At 37.3% G+C, this 23,595-nt stretch overlaps 1 protein-coding gene across 8 annotated transcripts in view; it reads left to right on the top strand.

The window, feature by feature from the left end:
• The window catches only part of LOC134679460 (FERM, ARHGEF and pleckstrin domain-containing protein 1), a 65,325-nt gene that overhangs the window by 25,829 nt on the left and 15,901 nt on the right, over nt 1-23,595 (top strand). For 3 of the 8 annotated variants that reach the window (XM_063538373.1, XM_063538374.1, XM_063538377.1), the window contains 3 exons: nt 473-499; nt 1,884-1,970; nt 2,270-22,721. In XM_063538373.1, coding sequence (XP_063394443.1) covers nt 473-499; nt 1,884-1,970; nt 2,270-13,648 — 11,493 coding nt within the window. In that variant the 3' untranslated portion in view covers nt 13,649-22,721. Of the gene's footprint in view, nt 1-472; nt 500-1,883; nt 1,971-2,269; nt 22,722-23,595 lie in introns of those variants that run through there. The other 5 variants (XM_063538378.1, XM_063538381.1, XM_063538379.1 and 2 more) reach the window with 4 other exon arrangements.

Raw genomic sequence — 23,595 nt, 5'->3', positions numbered from 1 at the left:
CAAACTCGAACCAAAACCTTAAAAAAACATATGTAATATTAATGTATATACACTTATATATCGCTACCCTGCATACCACGCCACAGCAATACCGTTTTAGTATAAAATAGCTAGTAAAATAGCTAGTGATAAAGCCGAGGGATATGACTAGCAACATTTTAAACAGGTACTTTCTAGGTACTTTCGGATTTATTGAATGAGGTACATTAAAATCCATGAGATCGCCGAATCCTCCGTCACAAGTTTCGCGCGGCGCGCCATATCTTTTCCTTTCTAATTTCTTGGCTTTACGCCTCCTCTTAATCTTTCGTCAAACCACAATTAGAAATGTTAATATAGTTACCTAGTGATTGAAATACTCATGCAAGCTTTAAGCCGACCTTACTTTATTGTAATTTGGTCGACTAACCAATATTTTCGTCAAATTGTTTAAAGATTTTTTATAGCATATTTCGTTTTTTGTTTATTTCAGCTATCAAAACTGTACTGCAAGCAAATCGTAAGCGCTTTTTACTGAAAAGTGACCTTTATTTAAATTTAAAACAAATAACAAACTTTTGCCTGAGAACGTCTACAACTTTTTTATTTTCTCCGTCTTATCACTTTTCTTTTTCTGTCTGGGTTTTACGTACTTACTCGTATGTTAGAAAGGAAGCATGGTTATTATGTCCGATCCTCGTAATTAATTTTTTTGTTACTGTAATTATACTTATAGTGTGTGTCGCACTCTGGAACGGTCACTCAATGTCTCATTTTCAAGCAATATGCGTCTCAGCATTACGCTCGAGCGCTCCCTCGGAAGTGGTCATCTTATTCTTTAACATGTCCTAATAGTCCGGTGGCGGTTTTTAGGGTTCCGTACCCAAAAAGGTAAAAACGGGATCCTATTACTAAGACTCCGTTGTCCGTCTGTCTATCTGTCACCAGGCTGTAGCTCATGAACCGTTATAGCTAACACTTGAAATTTTCACAGATGATGTATTTATGTTGCCGCTATAACGACAAATACTAAAAACAGATTATAATACATAAATATTTTAATGGGGATCCCATACAGCAGACGTGATTTTTTGACGTTTTTGCGTAATGGTACGGAATCCTCCGTGCGCGAGTCTGACTCGCACTTGTCCGGTTTTTTTTTCAGGTGGTTTTCATACAGCCGGCCACCGGACTATAAATACTGTGGCGTCTCTCACTTTGCATGGACTAACCTATTTGTTTTTATACTGTGGACGAAGTGCATTACTTACCCTTCATCGCCTTTGAATGATGCACATACAGGTGGATTTTTAAATGGGGCCGCTTCTGAATCTATCGCTGCCAAGGTTAAAATGTTCTTTGAACGTCTACCCTAATTCTTCAAGTCATATCCATCTACATAAAAATGCAGTCGATGATAAAGCCTTCATTTAATTTTTATGACACACTATTTCTGTTGAGGGTCTAATCTTTTAATTACTGCATTTGGTCTAAAAAATTAAAATTATTTACATTTTTATTTTCGTGTTTTATAGATCCTTCCTTTGCTGTCTTTTTTTGAAGGATAAAATAAAATATTTTAGGTTTAAAAGATTAAGTTTGAGCTTATGTAAAAATCCCGTAAGCTCTATTTCGCGTAGAAGCAGTAGATCATGTAGCTGCTGCCCTCATTGACCCATTTAAAAATCCTAAAATCTTGAAAATGTAGTTACTCGAGATTTACCCTAATTTATTAACGGTGACCGTTTTTGCCATTTGAATGGTTTTGTTATTAATTTGGGCAATCATAAAACATTATAAAGCACTTACATATTATTAATTACGTATCAGACTGGTATTCAGGGGCACAGGGCACTCAATACATTTGTTTTCTTTTGTTATCTTTGCGATTTCCGTATCCACAGGGGGCTCCCGAACTAGTGACACGTGCAGAGGTCAATCATCATCCTACGGAGGATTCGCCTCTGCCTCTTCGGACGACGACACCGTTGGTCAGTAAAATTCGATTGCGTATAGGTAAATTAGGTAAACTAAACCAAGAATAGAACTATCCATTTCCACAAAGTAACTCAAGCCAGAAACATTTTTCCCCTTTAACCTCTCATATGAATAGCCAGTCGCTATTATACATAATAGCTGCAACGTGGATAAATGCAGTAAGTATTGAATTCTAATATTTTTTATTAGAGTTCTATGCCTACTAATGTGGATCCGGGTTCCGGCATATGAAAGGTTAATAAACGTAAAATTTGTGTTGGTTGAAGTTTCAAAGATATATTGTGTTTATCAGGTTTCTCCGGAGAGTATATGGAGCCAGGCGAGTTCGTGTCGCGCGAATGGTCGCGCACGCGCACCCACTCCGCCACCTCGTGCCCCGCGCCCTGCAGCAGGTCAGAGTCCTCCGCCGGCCACGGCCATGCTCACGCACACTCACACTGCCACCCGCCCTGCCACCGTCTGTCCCGCCTCCCTCTCCCCGGACCCTAGCCCTTATCCAGAGTTTCTCCTCGCTAAACAGTCTTCCAGCTTTAAAAAATCCTCAGAGAGGCTCGAGTATGAGCTGTCGCAGTCTAATATATACTCGACCTGCCCCTCTACACGGTCTAGCCGATCGGGCGGGTCGCTCCTCATCGAGGAAGTGGACGATGGCTTGCGCGCCAGACTAGTATGGCGTCGTAGTGCTAGCTGCCGTAACCTACGCGACTTTAGCTTCGACGACGCTGGCCGTGCGAAACGCAGAGCAAATAAACAGACACGAGACACTCGTAGCATGTTTGCCGATTTAGATTCTTACTATCCGGTAGGAGACCGTTGTGTAGATTCGCCTATCACGCGGTACGACGACGCTCGTACATTAGCTTTTGTTCTTGGAAATCAAAGTTCTATAGAATTACAGAGGGAAATGATAGGCAGAACTTATTCTTCTAGTTTTCCAGGGGCGACTAGTGAGCCTAGGTTGGATTTACCAACGTTTGTTCGCAGTGGGTCTCAGGATGATATTTCACACGACAGTTACGAATTGATTGAAAGATCCGACGATGAGTGCTCAGAGAACCGTCGTTACGCGAGAGTGCTGCCTCGTTCCGTGGCGCACACTCGTTCATGCTCTTTGGATTCAGGTAACGACCTTCCTTCAGACGATGAATCACTGTCTCACTTATCGGAAGTCGACGACCAGGACATGAATATTAACTTGAACAGCGTTAAGTACAAAAGTGACAATGATCTACCGCTTGATCCATTCCTTCTAGATGATCCACGAATTTTGCCCCGGGAAAAACTTTCCGTTCGATCTGATGGCTGCTTTTATAAAGAAATAAAGAGAGTTCTTGGTTCCAGAGCTTCGAGCCAAGAATCTAAAAGTGACTTTGGTGAAAAAATATCTAAAAGTAGCGCAGAGTCAAGTAAAAAATCTCGAGATAGTGTATATCACACTGATAGCAAGAAGTCGCGGGAAACGTTGAAGAGCAAAAGTTCTGATAGATCGGGCTCGAGGACTTCGAGTCAAGATTCAAAGTCTGACTACTACGACTGTAAAAAGAACTTATACGATACTGAAAATGATGTCAATATCAGAAGGCGTAGTGCCACTAGTATACAGAATGTATACATAGATCCTTTTGAACCTATATCGCCATCGTCTAGTCCTGACTCTAATAAAGATTTTTATGATACTCAATCTACTTTTATCGAAATGGAAAAACTAGAGTATAGGGATAAGATGCTTTTCGATAAGTCGCATGAAGACTTAATCGCAAACTTGTCAGATGCTCCCAATTTGTATCACATCCCTACCCCGTACTCTACATTTCCAAGTAATAATAAACACCGAGAACATAGTCCTATGCATTCTGCAAGTCTTCAGAATGTGGAATTAGATCAGTACATTCATTATTCGGATGTGAGTCCTCCTAAAAAAACGGACGATTTCTCGACAGAAGAAGAAGATATGCCTCCTCAAACTACTCATATATGGCCTGAAAAAATTGTTGGCTTGGACACTGAAGTCGATAGCAGTAGAGCGTCAAAAATACAGAGCTACCAGCGTCGCCGGTCTTCTGAAACTGTATTTAGCTTCGATAAAGAGAAAATAGAGTCATTGACTAGTTCACTTAGTAAAGATTCAAACACTTCGCACCTTGTGAAGGAATCATCCAACGAATCTGATGTAAACGTACGTATACTGCCCGCTATGGATAGTATTGAATATGCGAAAAATAAAGCTAAAACTGCCGCCATTCAACCGGGAACTTCGTCTATCTTGCAATCTGAGTTTGATAAATCAATGCGGGGAAGAGTTCACACGCACATGGTAAGGAAAGAAAATTTGAAAGAAGAACTTATGGCTAAAACGCATTTTGACGAATACAATCCTAAGTTGATCCTTGAAACTAGTTCAAGCAGCCGTTTGGCAGATACGTCTATCCCATATACGCATCCAACTGTAGAACGGACTAAAAGTGATCCAAATAGCCTCGCTAATAGGCCTAGGTTTAGTAGTGTAAACTCTCGAAGACATGTTTTGATGCACCAGAAATCTATTGATTTAACACCTGCTGAATCTAGCGATGAAGATTATATATTCCGTCAAATACCAAGCGCTCCACCCATTGCAACAAAGCGCTCACATTTCGAACTGCCCTCAAGAATCCCGGATCACGGACGTCCACCATTTGATTTGCCAAAAAATTATTTTAAAGAATTTGACGCCTTTAAAGCTGGTTTTAAAGATAACAAAAAAATTCCTGATGACGGTTACGACATACCATATGTACTACATAAAAGACATGTTATGAACGGAACAGCTCCGTCCCCATTAGAAGACAAGAGACAACCTCCTGATATTATAATGCTGCCGCCGCAAAATGGACGTCACATTCTTAATGCGCATGCTAGGTGCAAGTACCACGATCATCCCAAGTCACCACGTTCACCGAAATCACCAAAGTCACCGAAGTCTCCGAAATCGCCAAAGTCTCCAAAGTCTCCAAAGTCTCCTAAATCCCCTAAATCTCCAAAATCACCCAGAAACAGCATTCAAGTCGATCACGCATCAAAATTTTTAGAAGTTGAGAATCGAGACTTTTTGTTTACTCAAAATATTGATTTGTCCAAGGTAGACCCAGTTACATTAGAAGTAGATAAGAGTGGGCAACTGCAGCATCTGCCAAGTCCTAAAAGGGATATATCTAAACATTTGGATCCGGCACTTCTAGAAACTTTAAACTCAAAGTTGAGTCAGATCGAAAGTGATTCTGCTACTAGTTCCAAAACCGACAGTATACGGCATGAAACACAATATTCTCATGATATTAAGTTTGCAATTAATGGCCGTAATGTCCAACAGCCTCCTATTAGTAAGGAACCTAAACCGATGTCAGCAGCTGAAAAACTACGCGCGGATATTAAATCGAAATCAGATAAACTACCATCTAAAAGAGGTCAAAAAGCTCGAGGAACTGGAAAAAAAGGAAGCTGTTGTAAAATAAAAGGTAAAACTAATAACAAAATAAGGATTACTTCCTTCTCCTCTGACGATGAAAGTGTTGACTCGGATGATGTGTTTGGTACAACTGAAGCGGCACCTAAGCTTGAATTTTCACCACCGCAATCACGTAAAGATCTCGAACCTATCTTACAGCTTGAGTATGATAAAATTACGTCAGGTGCTTGGCATAGAGGGCAAACAATGAGCTCTACTGAAATAGAAGGTTCTCCACCTCAGTGTAGGAGATTAGTTGAACTAGAGGCAAAGTACAACCCTCAAATACTTGAGAGTATTTCCGGAAATGCTACAGAGTTACGAAGGATTTCTGAACGGTCAATTTCAATTCCTAGTTCTGAGGACGATATAGCTATTAAACCTCCAGAAGTTAAGCAACTTAGCAAAGAAAGTTCCACGTGGGAATATAATGAAAATATCCCATCGCCAATATTAGAAAGTACTGAATTTCTGAAAAGTGACGAGGAACATTTAGCTGACATGGAAATCCAAAAAGTGACAGGAATACTTACCCCGTCCGAGGAAAAAAGCGATCTTTCAAAAGAAACTAAAATAGACTCAAATAGACTTGATATCAAAAAAAGTTTACGCGATGAATTGATTTCCCCTATGCTTCGTAAAACCGGCGGCACTCCGATTTTATTTGCTCATGCTAGGTTGAATCTATCCGAAGGTTCGGTTTTTACTTTACAGCGCCAAAAAGCTACCCAAGATTCTCCAACTGTTAGCCGTAGAGCTAAGAGTTTAGATACACCTGTTATACAGTTGCATAGATTACCACCTATGAATGCATTTTCGTCGAAAGATGATACAGTTGAAGACATAAACGAAGAAGGAGAAATATTGGAAGAAAAACCTCTAATTGATGATAAAAATCAGAAAATGTATGCAAAAATAGGCGATAACATAAGTAAAATTGAGGAAGTTGAAGAAGATCAGCCATCTGAGACTCCAAAAGATTTAAAATCCATAGTAATTGACACTGAAGAGCTTCAGTTATTGGACGATTTGGTCGAACAACGTCGCCCACGCTCATTCAAGAGAAGGTATGATATGACTAAATTGAAATCGCAAATTAAGTCTCCTAGCCGATCACCGTTAAATAGGTCGCCTTTGTCTAGGTCACCTATATCAAAATCTCCATCGAGGTCTCCGACATCTTCGTTAAATTCACCCAGAGGTAGCATAAGAAAGTTATCAGATTTAAGTGAAGATCAAATAGTTCCAGATATAGAAAGAATCAAAAGAAAAGAAAAGAAGAAATTAACTTTAAAATCTCGTCCCGATGAAAAGCAGAAAAACAGCAATAAATTAAATAAAGGTGGATCTCTTGACACAAATGCCACTAAAGTTAAGGCATTACAAACTCAAAAGTCACTGCCATCATCTTTAAAGGAACGTCCAGATTTTCTTACAGTACCACCTCTAGATATGGTACGAGCTAAAAGTCAAGAATTGGAACAAATGTCTAAGAAAACAATGAAAGAGAAGTCAAAATCTTTGGAGAAAATGGAAGTGAGACGTGGAAGTAGCAAGGAAAGGACCAAGTCGCAAGAAGAAAGCGATACAGAAATAGCAAAACGTAAGGAAAAGCAACAAATGTTATTCGAAGCAGCTCTGAAGCAAACAAAAACACTCATCAGCCCTGTAAAAGACACGATGCCAGCATTTCCTCCTCCTGAAGATAAAATCTTGGTTAAAACGGAGGGAGATAAAATTATAATAGAAACTAAAATCAGTAGCAAGGCTGAAGATCATGTTTTTATCGCTAAATCCCCGAAAAAACTAGATAACAAATTGAGTGGGAAAATTAGCCGTAGTTTTGAAGATCCAAAGTCTTCGAAGGCTAGTAGTAAGATGAACAAAAGCATGGATGACAAATCCAGCCAATCGCTAGAAGATAAATTTGATGATATGGAGGATTTACAAAAGTCACCGAAAACATTATCCAAAAAACAAGAAATAAAGCAACAAATTGAGGGCAAAGTTGTTTATCAAAAAATTCAATCTAGTATAAAATCAAAGAGCTTAGAACGTAAAGTTGATGTCCATATTGATTCTAAATTAAAATCTAAAAGTCTCGACAGAAATTATGTTACGCCTCCGATCATATCTGAGTTGTTACCTACAGCTGCAGATCGATACTTTAAACAGGAAGTTGTTAAAGTAGACGTTCATCCTACCGTAAAAGAGGACAACACTGAGGATAAATATGTGAAAACTGTATCTCCGTCACATAGTTACACGGATAAATCAGGTGATTCCTCAATTGAATGGGTAACTAACTCGTCTAATACTGTTTTAGAAAACGATACTCAGACGGTAATAATGGAACGTAGAAAAATAGATATATACAATAAACAAAGACAAACTGAATTGCATGGAAGTAAAGGTAATCAAAATGTCCAAAGCTTACTTGCCTCCGACAGGAAGCCTGAAGTAGCGCGTTTAACAAGCGAAGAAGAATCACTTACTGAAGTCAGTGAATTAAAGCTGTTCGATGAAAGTCACGTGTTGGGAATTTCTTTGCCTTACATAGATGCTGATAGTTCTTCTGATCAAGACCAAGCTTCGAAGAAAGAGCTTCATATGAAATTTTCTCGTGGTAGAAGTGATGAGGCTAATTCCTGGGGAGGTATGGATTATGATGGCTTCACAGAATCGACAGAGTTACCGTTGTCGGATACGACTGTTATGAAAAGACGCAAAAAAGGTTTAGACACGCAAGGTACTTTTGATGAATCCTCTGCAAGTCTAGTAGAGTTTTTGCGTCAAGAATCACAAATTTTGTCTGAATCTGACACAGATAAGGGTATTACGGCGAGTAAAGATAAACCAAAATCTATTGATTTACCATCTAAATGGAAAAATAAAAACAAAATCATCGTAACCCCTCCCCAAGAAAACAGCCCTACCTTGGAAAATATACCCTTTATTGACTCAAATACTTCAAAGTCCACAAAAAAACCTGAATCTGGAGAACATACTGGCAGCTCAGGGAGTACAAATGAGGTATCACCAACAGACCAAAAGGTTTTACTAACAGCGAAATCGAGACGTAGTGAACTGTTGAAATTAAGTGCTGAACGGTCTCGCAGCTCGGAGTCCACTAGTTGGACGAGCATAGAAAAGGATGTTAGCCCTTCTAGTGCTAACATGAAAGGTAGCTCCATAGACGATGAGTCCAGTGTAAGTTGTTCTATTGCTAGGCCATTAGGCATATCTCAAGATATAGAGAAGTTAAACAAAAAAGATAGAGAGTGCCTCGAAGAACTTAAGCAGTCAATGGAGTATGGAGAAGAACATCTAGTTTCACAATCTGTCTTATCAAGCGAACATTCAAAATCAAATTCTAAATCTCCTTCTCCCATTCCTGAATTAAATCGTATTGAGAGTCCCCGAAGTCCATCAAAATTCAGTACTAGGAAATCACCTACACCCACACTAGAAAAGCAAGGACCAGTGGATTCACAAAAAGCTCCAACTGATTCAGATTCCAGTTCAGAATCTGTTGATAAAACCGTTGAACAGCTTTCAAGACCTAATGTGAGAAAAACAGGCTTAGATAAAATAGGCAAATGTGTTATTGAAGAATCTGAATCTAGTCAATCAGCTGCATCTAAAGATGTTAAAAAAGATTTACCACGAACAATAAAGAAAACGAAAATTGCAATCACTATATCTCAAGAAGACCAAAACACAACTATTGATTTTGATGATGATGGGAATGTTATTACTTCCTCGTCTTTCGAAAGAGAACTTATGAAGAAGAGGTCTCTTAAAGATACTGACCGAAAAAGTTCTTCTAAATCAAGTATGGATACAACTACTACCACATCGAAAGGTTCCCTAAGTGTAGATGATTCCTCTTCGAGAAGAAAAGGACGCCTTGACGAGCAAAAAAGTTCCTCTAAATCGAGCATGGATTCTAGAGGTTCACTAAGTGTTGAATCCAGAGGATCTTTTGAAACTACTGAATCAACTTCAGGTTCTTTAGGTGAAGCGTATAGGCGTGGCGAAGAATTAAAGCCAACATGGAGGCCATTCTTTGGGGCTTCAGGGAGTGAAAATAGTACAAGTATAGAAGAAGCGTGGATACCACAAGATCATGAAGGTTATGAAAGCTTAACATTAAATAAAGAAGTCTTTGAGTTTAATAGCCAACGGTCGGTCGATGACTTTCAAACATTTTCCAAGAATGCGCCGTCAGCAAATTCTTCTGAATCGTTAGAAGTGCCAGGGGACAGGGGTGGGTTTTTTGAAACTGACTTTGCAGATGACCTTAATGATTTTCCTGTTAACTTTTTATACCCAGCTACTTCGTCTACAGCAACTGACGTTGTTATTGGTTATGGACAAAACTTTGGTCGCACTTTGTCTAGAATATCTGAACGTAGCACAGCTTCAGAAAAGACGAGTGCAGATGAAGATTCGACCAAGGCTTGTTCAAGATCTGAAAGTATTAATGAAGAGTCTTTGAATTCTAGTGACCATCAAGCTAGTCTCAGTTCGGACCCACCTAGTAACGCTAATGTAGCTTATATTTCGGATACGGATAGAAGAACTTCTGCTGAGATGCCTGATATACCAATAGATCAGGGCAAAATAAGTGAAATGTATTCAGAATCTAAAAAAGACATAGACAAGAAAACTAAGACCCCAAGTAATCAGGAATCCAAAGTCTTGCACGAAGACTTTCAAAAGATTAGCGCGGACACTCGCACGGCTTCATTAAAACAATATCCCCCCGGTGAAAGTCAAGACTCTGACGACTGGCCGTTACCTGAACTTCCACCTCAAGCATCTAAAGCACCAGACGTTAACAGTACCAGAAGATCGAGTGACTATGATCAATGGCCCTCTCCGCCTTCAAGTTTATTAGAGACTCCAATTGTAGAAAAAGTCCATATATATTATATGAGTAACGAGCCTGAACAAGCTATGAAGGTCACTATTCAGCCTGAAAGTTCTAAAGGAAATATGCAAGGTTCTGATGATGATAGTGATACGCTAAACAATGATGAAGATTATGAAAAGGATGGCCAAGATGTCACATCCGTGAAACAAGCACAGAAAAAAGGAGGTGGAAATGTAAACAAAAGCAGTAAAATTATACCTTACGAACAGTCTGGATACATGGTTGAACCGTTAGAAAAACAAGACGAGACTGCTTACTTAAACAAGGGCGTGGTGCCCAATTACGATCAGTCGTGCTTGAGCGGAACGATTAGTAAAGCTTCTTGTCTTATTGGTGACATGGGTTCATGTTGTTCTCGCGCTGAACATAAATCTGTTGGCGTTAGGAGCAGTTTGGAAGACAAAGTTATTATTAGTCAGCCAATGAAATCACCTACTACTCATAGTCCCATTTTCGAGGATGACCCCTTGTTCGCTGATGATGTCTTCGGGGGTGATAGTAAATCACTATCGCCAGATATAGAAAAAGGATATTCTCAGGTCGGAACACCTAAGTATTCATGTGGTTCGAATAATTCAGATACTTCGATAGATGATCTTCTGTCTCAAACTAATGCTGATGATACTGTACGCGCGATGACTAAATTGAGTACTGGTAGCTCGAGCACATGCAAACGTTGTAGTCACAGCAGCCATTCAGAAGAAGAAACAAGTTCTTTTGGCACTGATCTGGATGGAACCGTCAAAATAGGCTTACCTCAGAAAAAATGTACTCATAGTTCGCATTCGGAAGACACCTCTATTTGTTTAAGCATTTCTGAGTGGTCTACTGGTACAAATACAGTTCGTCAGTATGCTAATCTTTCTGCATCTGAAAGCATTTCGGCCATTTCAGTCCCGAAAAGCGACAAATCCGATAATGCAGTTGTTAAAGTACATTCTTCTTCCCTTGCAAGTAAGATATCGGATCAAAAAGTCAAAATTGGATCACAAGCAGATCAAGGTTCTAAAAGCAGTAGTTTAGATAAAAGTACTGAAAATATTAAGTATGATAAACTATGCAGTTCAGAAACTACTATATCTAGAAAAGGAATTGATAGTAGCTCTGGAACCAAAAGTGATAGCACCTTAACACTAGCTCAGTCTATTTCCGATTGGTCCGCTAGCACAAGTCACACATTAATAGCTACTGCCCGAGAAGATCAACAAGAAGTCGAAGATACGAAATCAGATGATACAATAAAAAAAGAAGCTGTTTTGTCATTAGATGATAAGCAAGATACTGAAGAAAATTATTTAAAGAAAACATCAATAACCAAAGAACCTCCAATTGTTATGCCTGTGCTGCGATTAACCGCAAATTACGCTAGCAAAACTGACAAGTCTTCGTCAATTAGCTATAGTGATAAATCTGATAAATCAAGCTCCAGCTCTCTGAGCAGTCTCCAAAAAAATCCTGATTCTGTGCTTCGATTCGAACAAAGATTAAAAGGCATAGCAAACGTTAAGGAGGATAATCATGAAAGATACCAAAAGGTTCCACCTAAAAGTTTGAGCTATGAAGAGCAAACTTCCCGCTATACGAAACCCACTTTACGTTGCCAAAGCGAGGACAGTGGGTTCAAAACATTTTTTGTAGGACCTCAACCTGAGTTGGACATCGATATACCGTCACAGTTATACAGCCAAGAAGAAAAGCACAGTGAACGTTATCAAAGCCAAGAATTTTCCAACATTATTCGTGAAGATATAGGTAATCAATTTATGCGCTCCGATTATAAACCTTTAGCCAAACATGCCAGCTATGACGATAAAACATTATCAAAGAATCAAATAAAAGAATATAAAATATCTCAGCAATATCGCACCAAGCCTAAAAGTTGGTCTTTTCATGAACATTACTTAACTTCCTCCGAACTGCCTGTTATTGCTGTACCAGAAATACCATCCGTGCATCGGGATTTATACGATAAAAAACCCGGAGAACGATCTGGGAAAACCCCTTTGTCTCGGTGCTCGCCTTATTATTCTAGCAGCCTTAGTTCGGAGTCTCCTCCAATACAGCCTATTAAAGCCCCCGTCAAAAAATCTTTGTTGGCACGGAATATATCTCTCAAAAGTCCTCCTAGTGGTAACGATACTGACAGCTCATTGGACGTCATTAGAGATCCAAGAGAGCGAATGAAAACATTTAGAAGAAAAAAACAGGTTACGAGCACACGAAAAAGACAGGAAAAAATTCAAGATGTGTTAGAAGAAGATTCTACCAAGAGCCAGTGTTCTTCTGAAAGTGACAAGCCACAATGCACGAAATATTTGGCCGTAGAAGAAACACTACGTCGCATGGAGAGTTCGGAATGCTCCGATAGTTATATTCCAGAAGTCGAATCAGGGTCTTCTGAAATGTCAAAAGCTGATTCTAAAAACTATGACATTGCTGAGCCAGTAAGTTATTCAGAAGATGATGAACAAGGAGATTATAGGCAGTATAAAAATTCGCCTTACGATACACAACCGTTTCCCATTAATATTACTCCAGTGCAGTTTCAAGGATTTGGGTCTTCTGCTGATGAAGACGAGATGGGATTTCCGCGGTTTGATAGGTTGGGTCGTCTGAGACATCCCTATTTGGATTCTCAAGAACCATCGTATGTGCCAGAAGATAGTCCTCCCCGGCTATCTTATTCAAATAAAAGCAGTCGTCAGTCGTCTTTAAAGAAATCTAAATCGTCTAGTGTGTTCAGACAATCCGATGAAAAATCTCTTGGAGAATCATCTGGGCAGGTTCAATCTCGAACGTCATTTTTTGCAGAACAAAGCGACAGAGAAGATTCGGACGATTACGCTTACCCAGTGGATACTATTAAAAGAGCTCCAAAGATATCTAAATCAAGCAGTTACCTTTTTGCACGTGGAGATTCGATGGTTTATTCCGATTCAGAGTTGCCTCAGGATAAGGATGAATATGAACGATATAGGGGTAGTCCTTATCCTGAGCAATACGATGACATGGGTATGTATCAAACCCAAGATTGTTACCCGCAATATGAACATGAGCTGCGTGAGGTTGGCGAATCTGGCCAGGAACATTACTCGAGAGATCTGGATCAACGGTTCAGTCTTAATAACGTCGAAAGATTTTATTCTAGTCATTACGTTGACTCTCAGGCATCCAGTGACAGCCCTGAACAAAAATTTGACGTTTCTACACTCCCTCCGCCTCTATGTTCTGAAGATGAAAACGATTAAAATGTAACAAAATCCTTAGCTCTAATTTGTCGGTTATTCTAATTCGTTGATATCATTCAATATACGTGAATGTTACTTATTTACTCTGCGTTTTAAAGCGTTTTAATGTAATTAACACAATTGTTATAGATATTGATATATATATACATATTAGATATATATAGTAGGGTAATTAATTATATTATTTGTTAAACAGAAAAACTTTATAAAATTGTTAGGCCATGTATCGTTGCTCGCGTTGCGTCTTACCGTCCGGCTCACCGTAGTTGTCGTAACTATGATGTGGTTGATATCTTAACAGCTGTCTGTTTCTAGTCGCCTGATGATTGTTACTGAACTTTATTTAATTGTGCAATAATATGAAAAATATAAATAGTAGTGGTCGCGTGCAGCAGGACAAGTTTGAGTAGTTTGACCCTGCGTCCAACATATGTTAACCGGGCGGTATGCCGCATAGAGCATATGTACCCTAGACAGTAGTCCCAATACCTATAGACTAATTTGATAACACAAATTATTTTTTACCACACCAGCTTGTAAAGATACTCTTTCATATTCAAAAACTGATGACAAAGTTGCATTTTATCCACAAGAGAAGGACACATTTTTAGTGGTTTGCTCATGTTGGCTGATAGAATTAACTTTGAAAGATAAATATTTAATAACGTTGATTTGGATTTGATTTGTAATGTTTTAGAGCTAGTGTTTTCCTGGCATTGGTGTGGTAAAAAAAAATCCTGTGTTACATTCGGAAGCAACGTTTGAGTAACCCTCGTGTCTTGAAACTCACGAAACACTAAAAATTCCACTTATCGATCCACTAACCTACGCTCGTGGTTCAGTTTTGGAATCTTTCGCTTGCTCAGGTGGCAATATTAGCATGGTGGGTTACACAACAACTTTGCCCCCTTTGTAAAAACCTAATCTTATCTTTGTTTCTGTATCTCTGATATTCTACACCAACTTCGCGTACAGTTTAGGCTGGGCTGTATAATTCCTTAAATAGTGTTGTGCTACAAGCGACGCTAACTATAAAACATGTCTTAAAACTATGTGAATAGCAGCTCACGGAGCCAATTTTCTAATTTTGTTTGCTCGATATCATCACTTGAAAATATATGGAAACCGGCGAAAAGCTATTTATGAAATACAAGCCATAGAAATTGGGAAACTAGTGGTATTTAGAATTTAAATACCTAGTAGTGGAAATAGTATCGTACGAAATACACGAAATCGAGCGGTCGAAATTAAAAAATCGGCCCTTTGTGCAATTAGTTTAACTACTATGCTTTGATGGAGGTTTTTACTTGTAATTCCTTGATCGAAAGCCACTATATTTCTATCGGAGATGAAGAAACAGAAATTACGGTTTATCAAACGATGTGTAATGTGCAGTCAGCGTCAATAGTAGCGGATGAAGCAACGCGCCAAAAGTATCTGCCTCCCTCTAATATTTTTTCCCAAGTAAAATTAAATCTCTATGGCCTCACTCAATATTAGTTGCTACAGAGGCATGTCTCTTTTTCCTAAGCTATTAGACGATGATAGATACTCGTACTTTTGACGTGTAGTCTGATCCGCTGCTTTCGATGCTAACTCTACTACTTACCAGCGGAATGGCAGAATTTTAAAATCGCGGATGTGTACGTAATTGGCTGCTAATGCAAATAATTGTGTACGAAGTGATTATTGTTAACAAAACAATTATGACTTAATTAGAACTTTTTAAAGTTTCTGAAGCCAAAGCTTTATAATACAGGACTGTAACAAATTTACTAGTGCCAAATTTTATCTTGATATTTTTAGGATTAAAAAATAGTAACCTACAGCTGTATAGGTATGGGAATCGGATCATGTCCATGAACAGCGACCGTTTTTGTAAGATCTAAGTAGCGAATATGAAAGTAGTCTTGTTAAACGGTTAAAATGTCTCATGGTCATCGTCTTAATGATGGAGCAGTGACTAATTTAAAATGGCTGTGATTTAATTTACAAGATTGAGTTATAAAAATATAATGTTCACTGCTCAAAACGAAAGATTTAGCCATTTTATTTAGTGTTATTAGTGTCTGTATGGTTTGATCTGGTATAAGTTACTTTAAAGCATAAATAGGTTCTTATCGAGGTTTTTTCATACGAGTTAAATATGACAAGCCTGTAACGTAACCTTACAGCCAATTTTAAGTAGGTAGGTGCTTACAATTTATTTTGCGTCAACATACCCGTTTTTTTTCAACATATTATTGTCTTGTCTGTTAGTTAAAGTTCTACTTACGTTTATTAATTTTTACTGTCTAAATGTTGAAAAAAAAATAGTCCTTTTTAAACGTTATGTTATTACCATTATTTACATTAATACTAGCACTACTAGTTATTAAATTGAATAATCTATGCAGAAATCCGGTTTGTCATCATAATATACAGTCATCGAAAATTCATAATGAAATAATTTCAGTGATAGTCATGCCAAGTTTGTACGGAATTAAAATTAAATCGAAAATATTATTTGCGGTTTTGTATCGACGATATTAATAGGCTATTTTACTAATGAGTGAAGTCAGCTAGAGTAATGGCAAATATTCTATAATATTTTTCAGATAGGTACTACATTTGCATATTTTTTTAATAATTTCTCAAAAGCGGTTCTAGCGATTTCGATGAAATTTACATTATCCGGGCACATGAAAACGACAATCATCAAACTAGGGTTCATTTTTAAAATACATACCTATGTATAATAATGGTCGTGACGATGATACAATGATCGTTTACATGATATAAAGTTTAATTTCACGAATTTTCGAATGTTAGCCTACAAAAAATAGCAGTATGATAGGTATTTTTGCCGCTGCTGTACTTTTTTTAATATGTAAAGAGAAGAATATGTCTCCTCTCTCTCTCAGAAATCATTTAATGCCAATAAGATGTTCGATCTTGTTTGTTCGCGTATAAGTATTTCGTAAAACTGATTTCACATGACTGATATTAAACTTTTTAACTTAATGTATCGATAGTAAACTAGCCTATTCTACGTGATACTAAAGGTTCACAGGAATTTGAAAGTATGTTATTTATGAGTTATAATTACAATACATGCTGAGATGTCGCAATTTTTTATTTATTTTGCCATCGACTAGGTGACCATTGTGCACTTTCATTCATTCATCATTCGGCATTATCGCACAATATATAACGTTTAAATTAGTCGTAATATTAATTTAAGACGAGCACGAAAACGGTAACTAGGATAAGTTTAAAATATTTAAAAATATCTCATCTCATCCCTCTATACAAAATGTTTAGAATAAGTAGATTGGTAGTTCTTATCTCATGTTTGATCTTCCGGGTTATTGCGAAAATTGTTGCTTTCATATGTGCATCATTGACCTGCGGGACCTTTTCGGAGTGCCAAATAACCTGCTTGAAGAATGTGTTAGTATAATTTCTATGACGATCTGTGAGACCTGTAGTACGTAAATTTCCTTCCGTACTTTTAATAGAGCTCTCTTTTTGGCTTCAACGATGTATTTATGCTTTACAAAATTGCATCCTGGTATCAAAATGTTATCCTGTTATCCCTGATGAGGGATAACAGGATACCATCATTCGTTATTGTAGCAAATTTCGTATACATGGTCATTTTTGAATCGTTAGCCATATTGTGCGCGGTGATTAGGTAGGTCATACTGAACAACTTTTTTCTATGAGGCCAACTCCGAAATCCCAAAAAAGAAATGTGGCCTTCCCATAGAAAACGTCGTCATCCACTCGACCAAAATGTATAAAATGGCCAAAAAAAATTTTGTGATTTCGAAGTTGGTCCCATAGAAAAAGTAGTTCAGTATGGCCTACCTAATAATCACCTCGCACAATATGGCTAACGGTTCAAAAATGACCCTGTATAAGAACCCTCTTAATCCTAATTACCAATACGATGGTTGGGGGACAACGAGACTTAACATTGGCCGGTAAGTCCGGTAACGTATGACGTAACGTATGAAGTTCGAAGTATGATAATCTCTAGCCTCTAGCCCATTCGGCGGTGACACGTGGCATCCTTAATTTGTTTTTCATTGTCATTGCAACTCCTATGTGTTATTTTCTATGACTATTTAAAAAAACTGATATTTTGCTCTAGGTAAAATGTGTATTGATAAAAAAATTACGCACACGGTTTATGTATGAATCAGGTTCCCTTTTTGTGAATTTGTATATGAAAGGCTAACAATAATAAATGTGCTATTTTAGAAGTTCATCAAGGTAGGGTACTGTTGCGGTAGGTAGAAACTATTAATTATAATAATATAGTCAAATTTACTAGTATCTAACTGTACTTTCACAAGATACTCATCATGTAATTTCGCGTATTGATTACAAACAGACTACTAGAAATGTGTTTAACATTTGAGAATTAGAATTTATCTACTTTACCCTTTTACTTTAAATATCTCTGTAATCCTAACAAAGTGAGAGAGGTAGCTTAATAAGATACTTTGCCTAAAATTAAAGGTTTAATGACCTTGTAGTATTTAAGAAACCCAATAAGACTTTAGCACTCGGTGCGCGTGCAGGAGTCAGCTTATCGGTTGCCTGATCGGTAGGTTTCCAGAACCGTCGACTGATATTGTAACTGTGCCATCAAGTAGATGTAGCAATCGATGCAGCTGCAACCACTGGAGCTCACGGCCCAACATACCTGCCTCTCTACGTCTACATTTACTTTGGTCTGCAAGTACCAAGAACCTTTTGGCCGCCGGACCTAGTCCGCAAAGACGCTCACTCACACGCCAGAGCAAATTTTAAGTAAACAACTAATAAAAAGTTTAGGGATTGCAAATAGTGATATCGATATTTACAATTTATGGTAAAAATCTTTTTAATTTAGCTTTGTCCTTATCCTGTTTTAATTTAATTCCAAATTGCCAAAATTAAACATATGTTTTACACCCGAAAATGTTTAAAATATAGGGATTTAACATAAAAAACAACCACTAAACAATGTCGATTCAAGACGTGATATCGCCGCACTAGGCTGTACGAGAAGTCTTTTATACAAGACAACGGCGCGCATGGACTGCCCGCAGTGCAGATCGACAAGGACTGTTTCCGCGCGGATCAAGTAATAATAGTCTCTAGGTCAACGGCGTAAGCGCTTGTCGGTACGTAAACTTTATTGGCGTAACGTTAAAGCTGCGCATCATGTGTCGATAAAGTCAATATACCGGAACTGTTTTAGTGAAAATTACACGTGGGTTGAATTTTTAATGAGTGAAGATATTATTCCGGAATTAGAATCTATAATTAAATTTCAGTTTGGTTTACATTAATATAGGTAAACTCTTATCAAAAAAACGTTCAACGACTTGTTATAAAAAAATTACACATTAACTTCAATGTTATAACAAAAAACTAAAGTCTGATAAACAGGTATGTCCCTGTACCACTCTTGTGTATCCCTTCCCACTAAGCTATAAAAGAACATCAATTATTTTTTTTATTTATCTCTTCTGCAATTAAATAGTCCACAATCTACAAGGGCAAATTTACTTGTCTGACTCTAGTTTATAGAACTAAAGAAGCTGCCTGAACTTTAAATATAGTTATGCCTATCTGACTCTCGTTCTACGTATTCTAGTACTCGTAAGTAGTTATACCTACTACTCGTTGAAAAAAATTGGCGATTAACAAGTGTTCAAATATTTAGATAAAAACATATTTCTGACTTTATATTTACTTTAAAAATTCCCATATCGAGTTAACATTCCTATCCCTAGCTGTCTTTTATACAAGACAACGGCGACGAGGAACATGAAAAATGTTGAAAATTGGAGCAATTTTTTTAAATGCCTTATTATAAAAGAAGGGATTTATATAGCGGCTTAAAAAGCAAATAAATGAAAAAACAAAGACCTTAAATATGAACACGAGTGTAAATGAAATTGCAATTGTTATTATTTTCCCACTAACTCAGTGGTTGAATTTGTGTCTTGTATACAAGACGACGGCGCCAGCGTATCGTTCTATCGTTGTCTTCTATACCGGACAACGGCGGTCAAAGGGTTAAACCCGACGACAGGATGCAAAACTGAATAAGCATCCTAAATCCTGTTGTACTACTCTATCCATTAGTATAGTATAAGTTTGCAAGTGACCAGTCCCCAGACGCTGATAATATAATTAATTTATAACGCCTAAGTCGAACCCCTTTGTATGAATTGTATAAACAGTAATACTTATTAACAAATGTTCTTATTTTACATGAGCTCTAGAGTGCAAGTCGGTGCTACCTACTGGTTCATCCCCGCTTTATAAATTATAACCGTGGGATAAAAGAAATGTATGAGCAAACCGACCTAGATTTTTATGACATGCCGTACTTAAGTCATACAATTAAGACGTATTCAAAAACTTGATGTTTTACAGTAATGCTATCCATTAATAGACATTGCAAAACCACACAATCGGCACCCAGTCTATGAAATATCGATGTCTGTGGCTTTGATTTAATTGTTCCTTATTTCCATTTTACCCATTTACCAATAAACCTATAAAGCGCATTATCATAATACTGCCTAATAATGCTTTTGACTGAGCGTGCATATAATATGTTCTCACTACATACTGTTTTCGCTGGTTAATTAACTTTCCACTCACAAAAAATCGAAATGTAGATCAACATCCAAATTACAATTATTTCAGTAATCATGTAACTGTGCCAAAATTGTTATGAACATTTTCAGACTATACATAGCCGATATAAATCTCTCTCGTTAGTCCATATGTACTTAAACAGGAATTATTTATACCAGTGGGGAGACACTCCTGACTTCGGTCGAAATCCGTTCGGCTCAGCATTGCTCCGAGCAATTATTAGGGTTGGCACCACTTGACTTCCTTGTGCGTGCACGACCACAGATAAGATAATCACTTGAATTCTGACAACCCTAAATAGCCGAAATGGATAGTGCTATATATTAGAAAGGGATAGCACGATTCGACCCTGAATCGCTGTCAAACTTCGGGTTTGTAGGAAATGTCCTTTCTGTACGGTAGTACTATTATTTCTTCTGTGGTAATACTTAATACTTTTTTTTTACATTTAAATCATTGACTGAATAAAAACGCTACGAGCCCTTGTATTTACAATAGGTTTATTCTACAGGTAGTACAGATCTACAGATATCATAAAAAGTAAAGTTAAACGTAGGTTGTACCTACTTATTGTAATATAGCTAGAAATACACAGACATTTGTATATCCAAAAATTGAAATAGAGTCCGTCTAAGCTAACTTTGTATCGACTTCAACGGGACCAAAGTGTGGGAGTTTCATTGTAAACATCATATTTTCATAGAAATATGTCATTAATGATGACTTAGTCACACACTTTGTCAACGCAAATGCCATGCAGAGTTAGCTTGGTCCGACTGTCTCTGTAGGGCGTGCAAATAAATACATACCATTCAAGTAGGTATATAGAATATATTTGTGGGTGGAAGGAACAGGTTAAGTTCACTTAGTCATTAAGTCATTCTGCAGAAACACCAAATATAGTACTTAAATTCTTAAGTTAAAGCCGGAAAGAAAACGACATGTGAACCATGTCGTTTTTCGGTATTCGCAATCTAAAAAAGCTGTATGGTTGTCAATTAAGAAAAGTGAAAATAGGGTACCTCTCTGAAATTTTAAAGTTCATGGACGCGCCCCTTAAACTTATTTATAAATTGTTTAATGAGTAGGTAGCGTTCTTTTCGTAGTTGCTACGCCACTTGTCACCCAATAATTTAGCCATAGGTATGGTGAGTCAACAACAAACTAATGTCGCTGCACCCGCATTCTTGCGGCTTCAGAACCGCAACAGATACGCGCACGCACTTGCATGACTGAAACCGCAAGAAATTAGACTGAAACTGCGATTAATTTTCCACAAAAATCAATCGAAGTGCGTTTTAAGCCTTACAAGCATTTCGCACGAAGTGACGCGTAAAAGTAATGTTTTTTTATTAGCCAATAAGAGCGTCCCACGGCTGGGCAAAGTCGTCACTTCTTTCCCACCATTTGGACCTTACCAATGTTCACTCCCGCCGCTCTTTCAAAAGTCCTAAAAATATTTGACTTAAATGGATCGCTGTAATACTGCCGCACTATGCATAAGAACACCACAATCCATTACATTACATTTTACAAAACCATTTTAGATTTGGAATTTATTGCACGACACTAAGTTTTCGAATGTTACTCAATACCCGTATTGTTGTTTTGCGTAGTGGGGAATTATAACAACAACATCTGTATCAATTATTTTATGTCCCATTATAGTCCTTTACTATTTACTATCTAATTATTTTAAATTAAAAACGTGTTACATCTTTCTATAAGAATTAAAACTCGTTAATACTACGTTTGCACGTGGGGGCTTATATGTTATATGGTATTACACAATATATTATGATTTTGGTTATTAGTTTATTACCTTGCCTCGACACAGGGCACTTCAGACAGGTCCGTAATCTTGTACTTAATATGTTAAACTTGCCGCGTGCTGTGTTCATTCTCGTCATCCGTCTTACACTCGTACATTTTGTTTGTGCATCTCGTCTCGAAACAGCCAAACTAAAATTTAACTCGATAACAGCCAAACTAGTTTCATAATGTCATAGTGTTCAATTATATGTACCTAATGTAATAGTGTCGTGTATGCACGAAGCAATTATAGGTCGGTAGTGGTAAGGAAGGGGTCGTCGGCCACACTGTTAGTGCAATAAAAGTATTGGTATTATTATTAATAATAGTTAGATTTTAAGCCTTTTGACTTTTCGATTGAATGTGTACAATCCGAATAGACTGTAATATTTCCAATTCATCAAATTATGACTTGTTTAACCTTCGCGTAATTTTGGATATTGTTTGGAAATACTAGAATGTTACTCTTTTATGAATTTATTATTATGTATACATATATATCATGGTCTACATGTATTTACATCGATGTAAGTGTGTGGCAACCCTGCAATACAAGACTCCTCTTTTAAAAGCGGAGCGTAGTTAAAAAATAAACTAATTAAACTTACAATGCGTTTTAATGATTACATATTTAATTTGTGGTCTAAGTTAAAACCTACATTTATATAAGTACCTATGCTGCCAGGATTTTATGTAAGTTACATAGCTTCTTCTTCAGCATGCTTTACTCTTTATTTCGTTTCAAATGTATTAAGTACTTTATTCTGTTATGTGAATTTGTAGAAATGCAAGCACATATATTTTGATTTAAGCCTATACTACGTACGCACGTTATTTTAAGTAAACAGGACTTTATCGAGTACCTATGCGTATTTTCTCTTGGCATATTAGAAGTGACTTAAGATGATAGTGGACGACTGCTTCTCCATACAAATGTACTCCTCTTTTTCCTCCATGATTAATTGATACATTACATTACGGAAAATATATGAACAATTTATTGTATATTAACCGTAGCTTTGTCCGGTCACTAGATTTTTTTCAATTTTTTTGTTATTGATATTACAGTGATCAAATTCAAAACAAAGTTTTGAACTAGATACTGTCATATTTGTCAATTACTGGCCACCTTATACTAAGAATGAATTCTATTCACCTATAAACCGAAATTATTTTAGTATAAGGTGGCTAGTTATTGAACGGCGGCCAGTTATTGAAACCTATGTATACTTTACATTAGGCGAATATCATTTAGTATTAATTACAATGTCGGGATTCACATAAGAGCTTTGGTTGTGGACACACAAACTTTAAATTACAACGTCTTTGGTGTTTCGTTTATAAGGTTTTAGTTTGCTTTTACATTCTGTACTTAGACGGTTTTTTATTACCCACTAGCAAATATATTTTTTATTGGCGCTAGCATGCAAGCGTTTACCGCGTATACCTTTTTTTAATACAAGTTAGGTTTGCATCGTCCGTAT

The sequence above is a fragment of the Cydia fagiglandana genome, chromosome Z (genome assembly GCF_963556715.1).
Source record: "Cydia fagiglandana chromosome Z, ilCydFagi1.1, whole genome shotgun sequence".
Taxonomy (NCBI): Eukaryota; Metazoa; Arthropoda; class Insecta; order Lepidoptera; family Tortricidae; genus Cydia; species Cydia fagiglandana.
The sequence above is the reverse complement of the archived record's forward strand: the minus strand, read 5'-3'. Positions and strand labels throughout refer to the sequence as shown.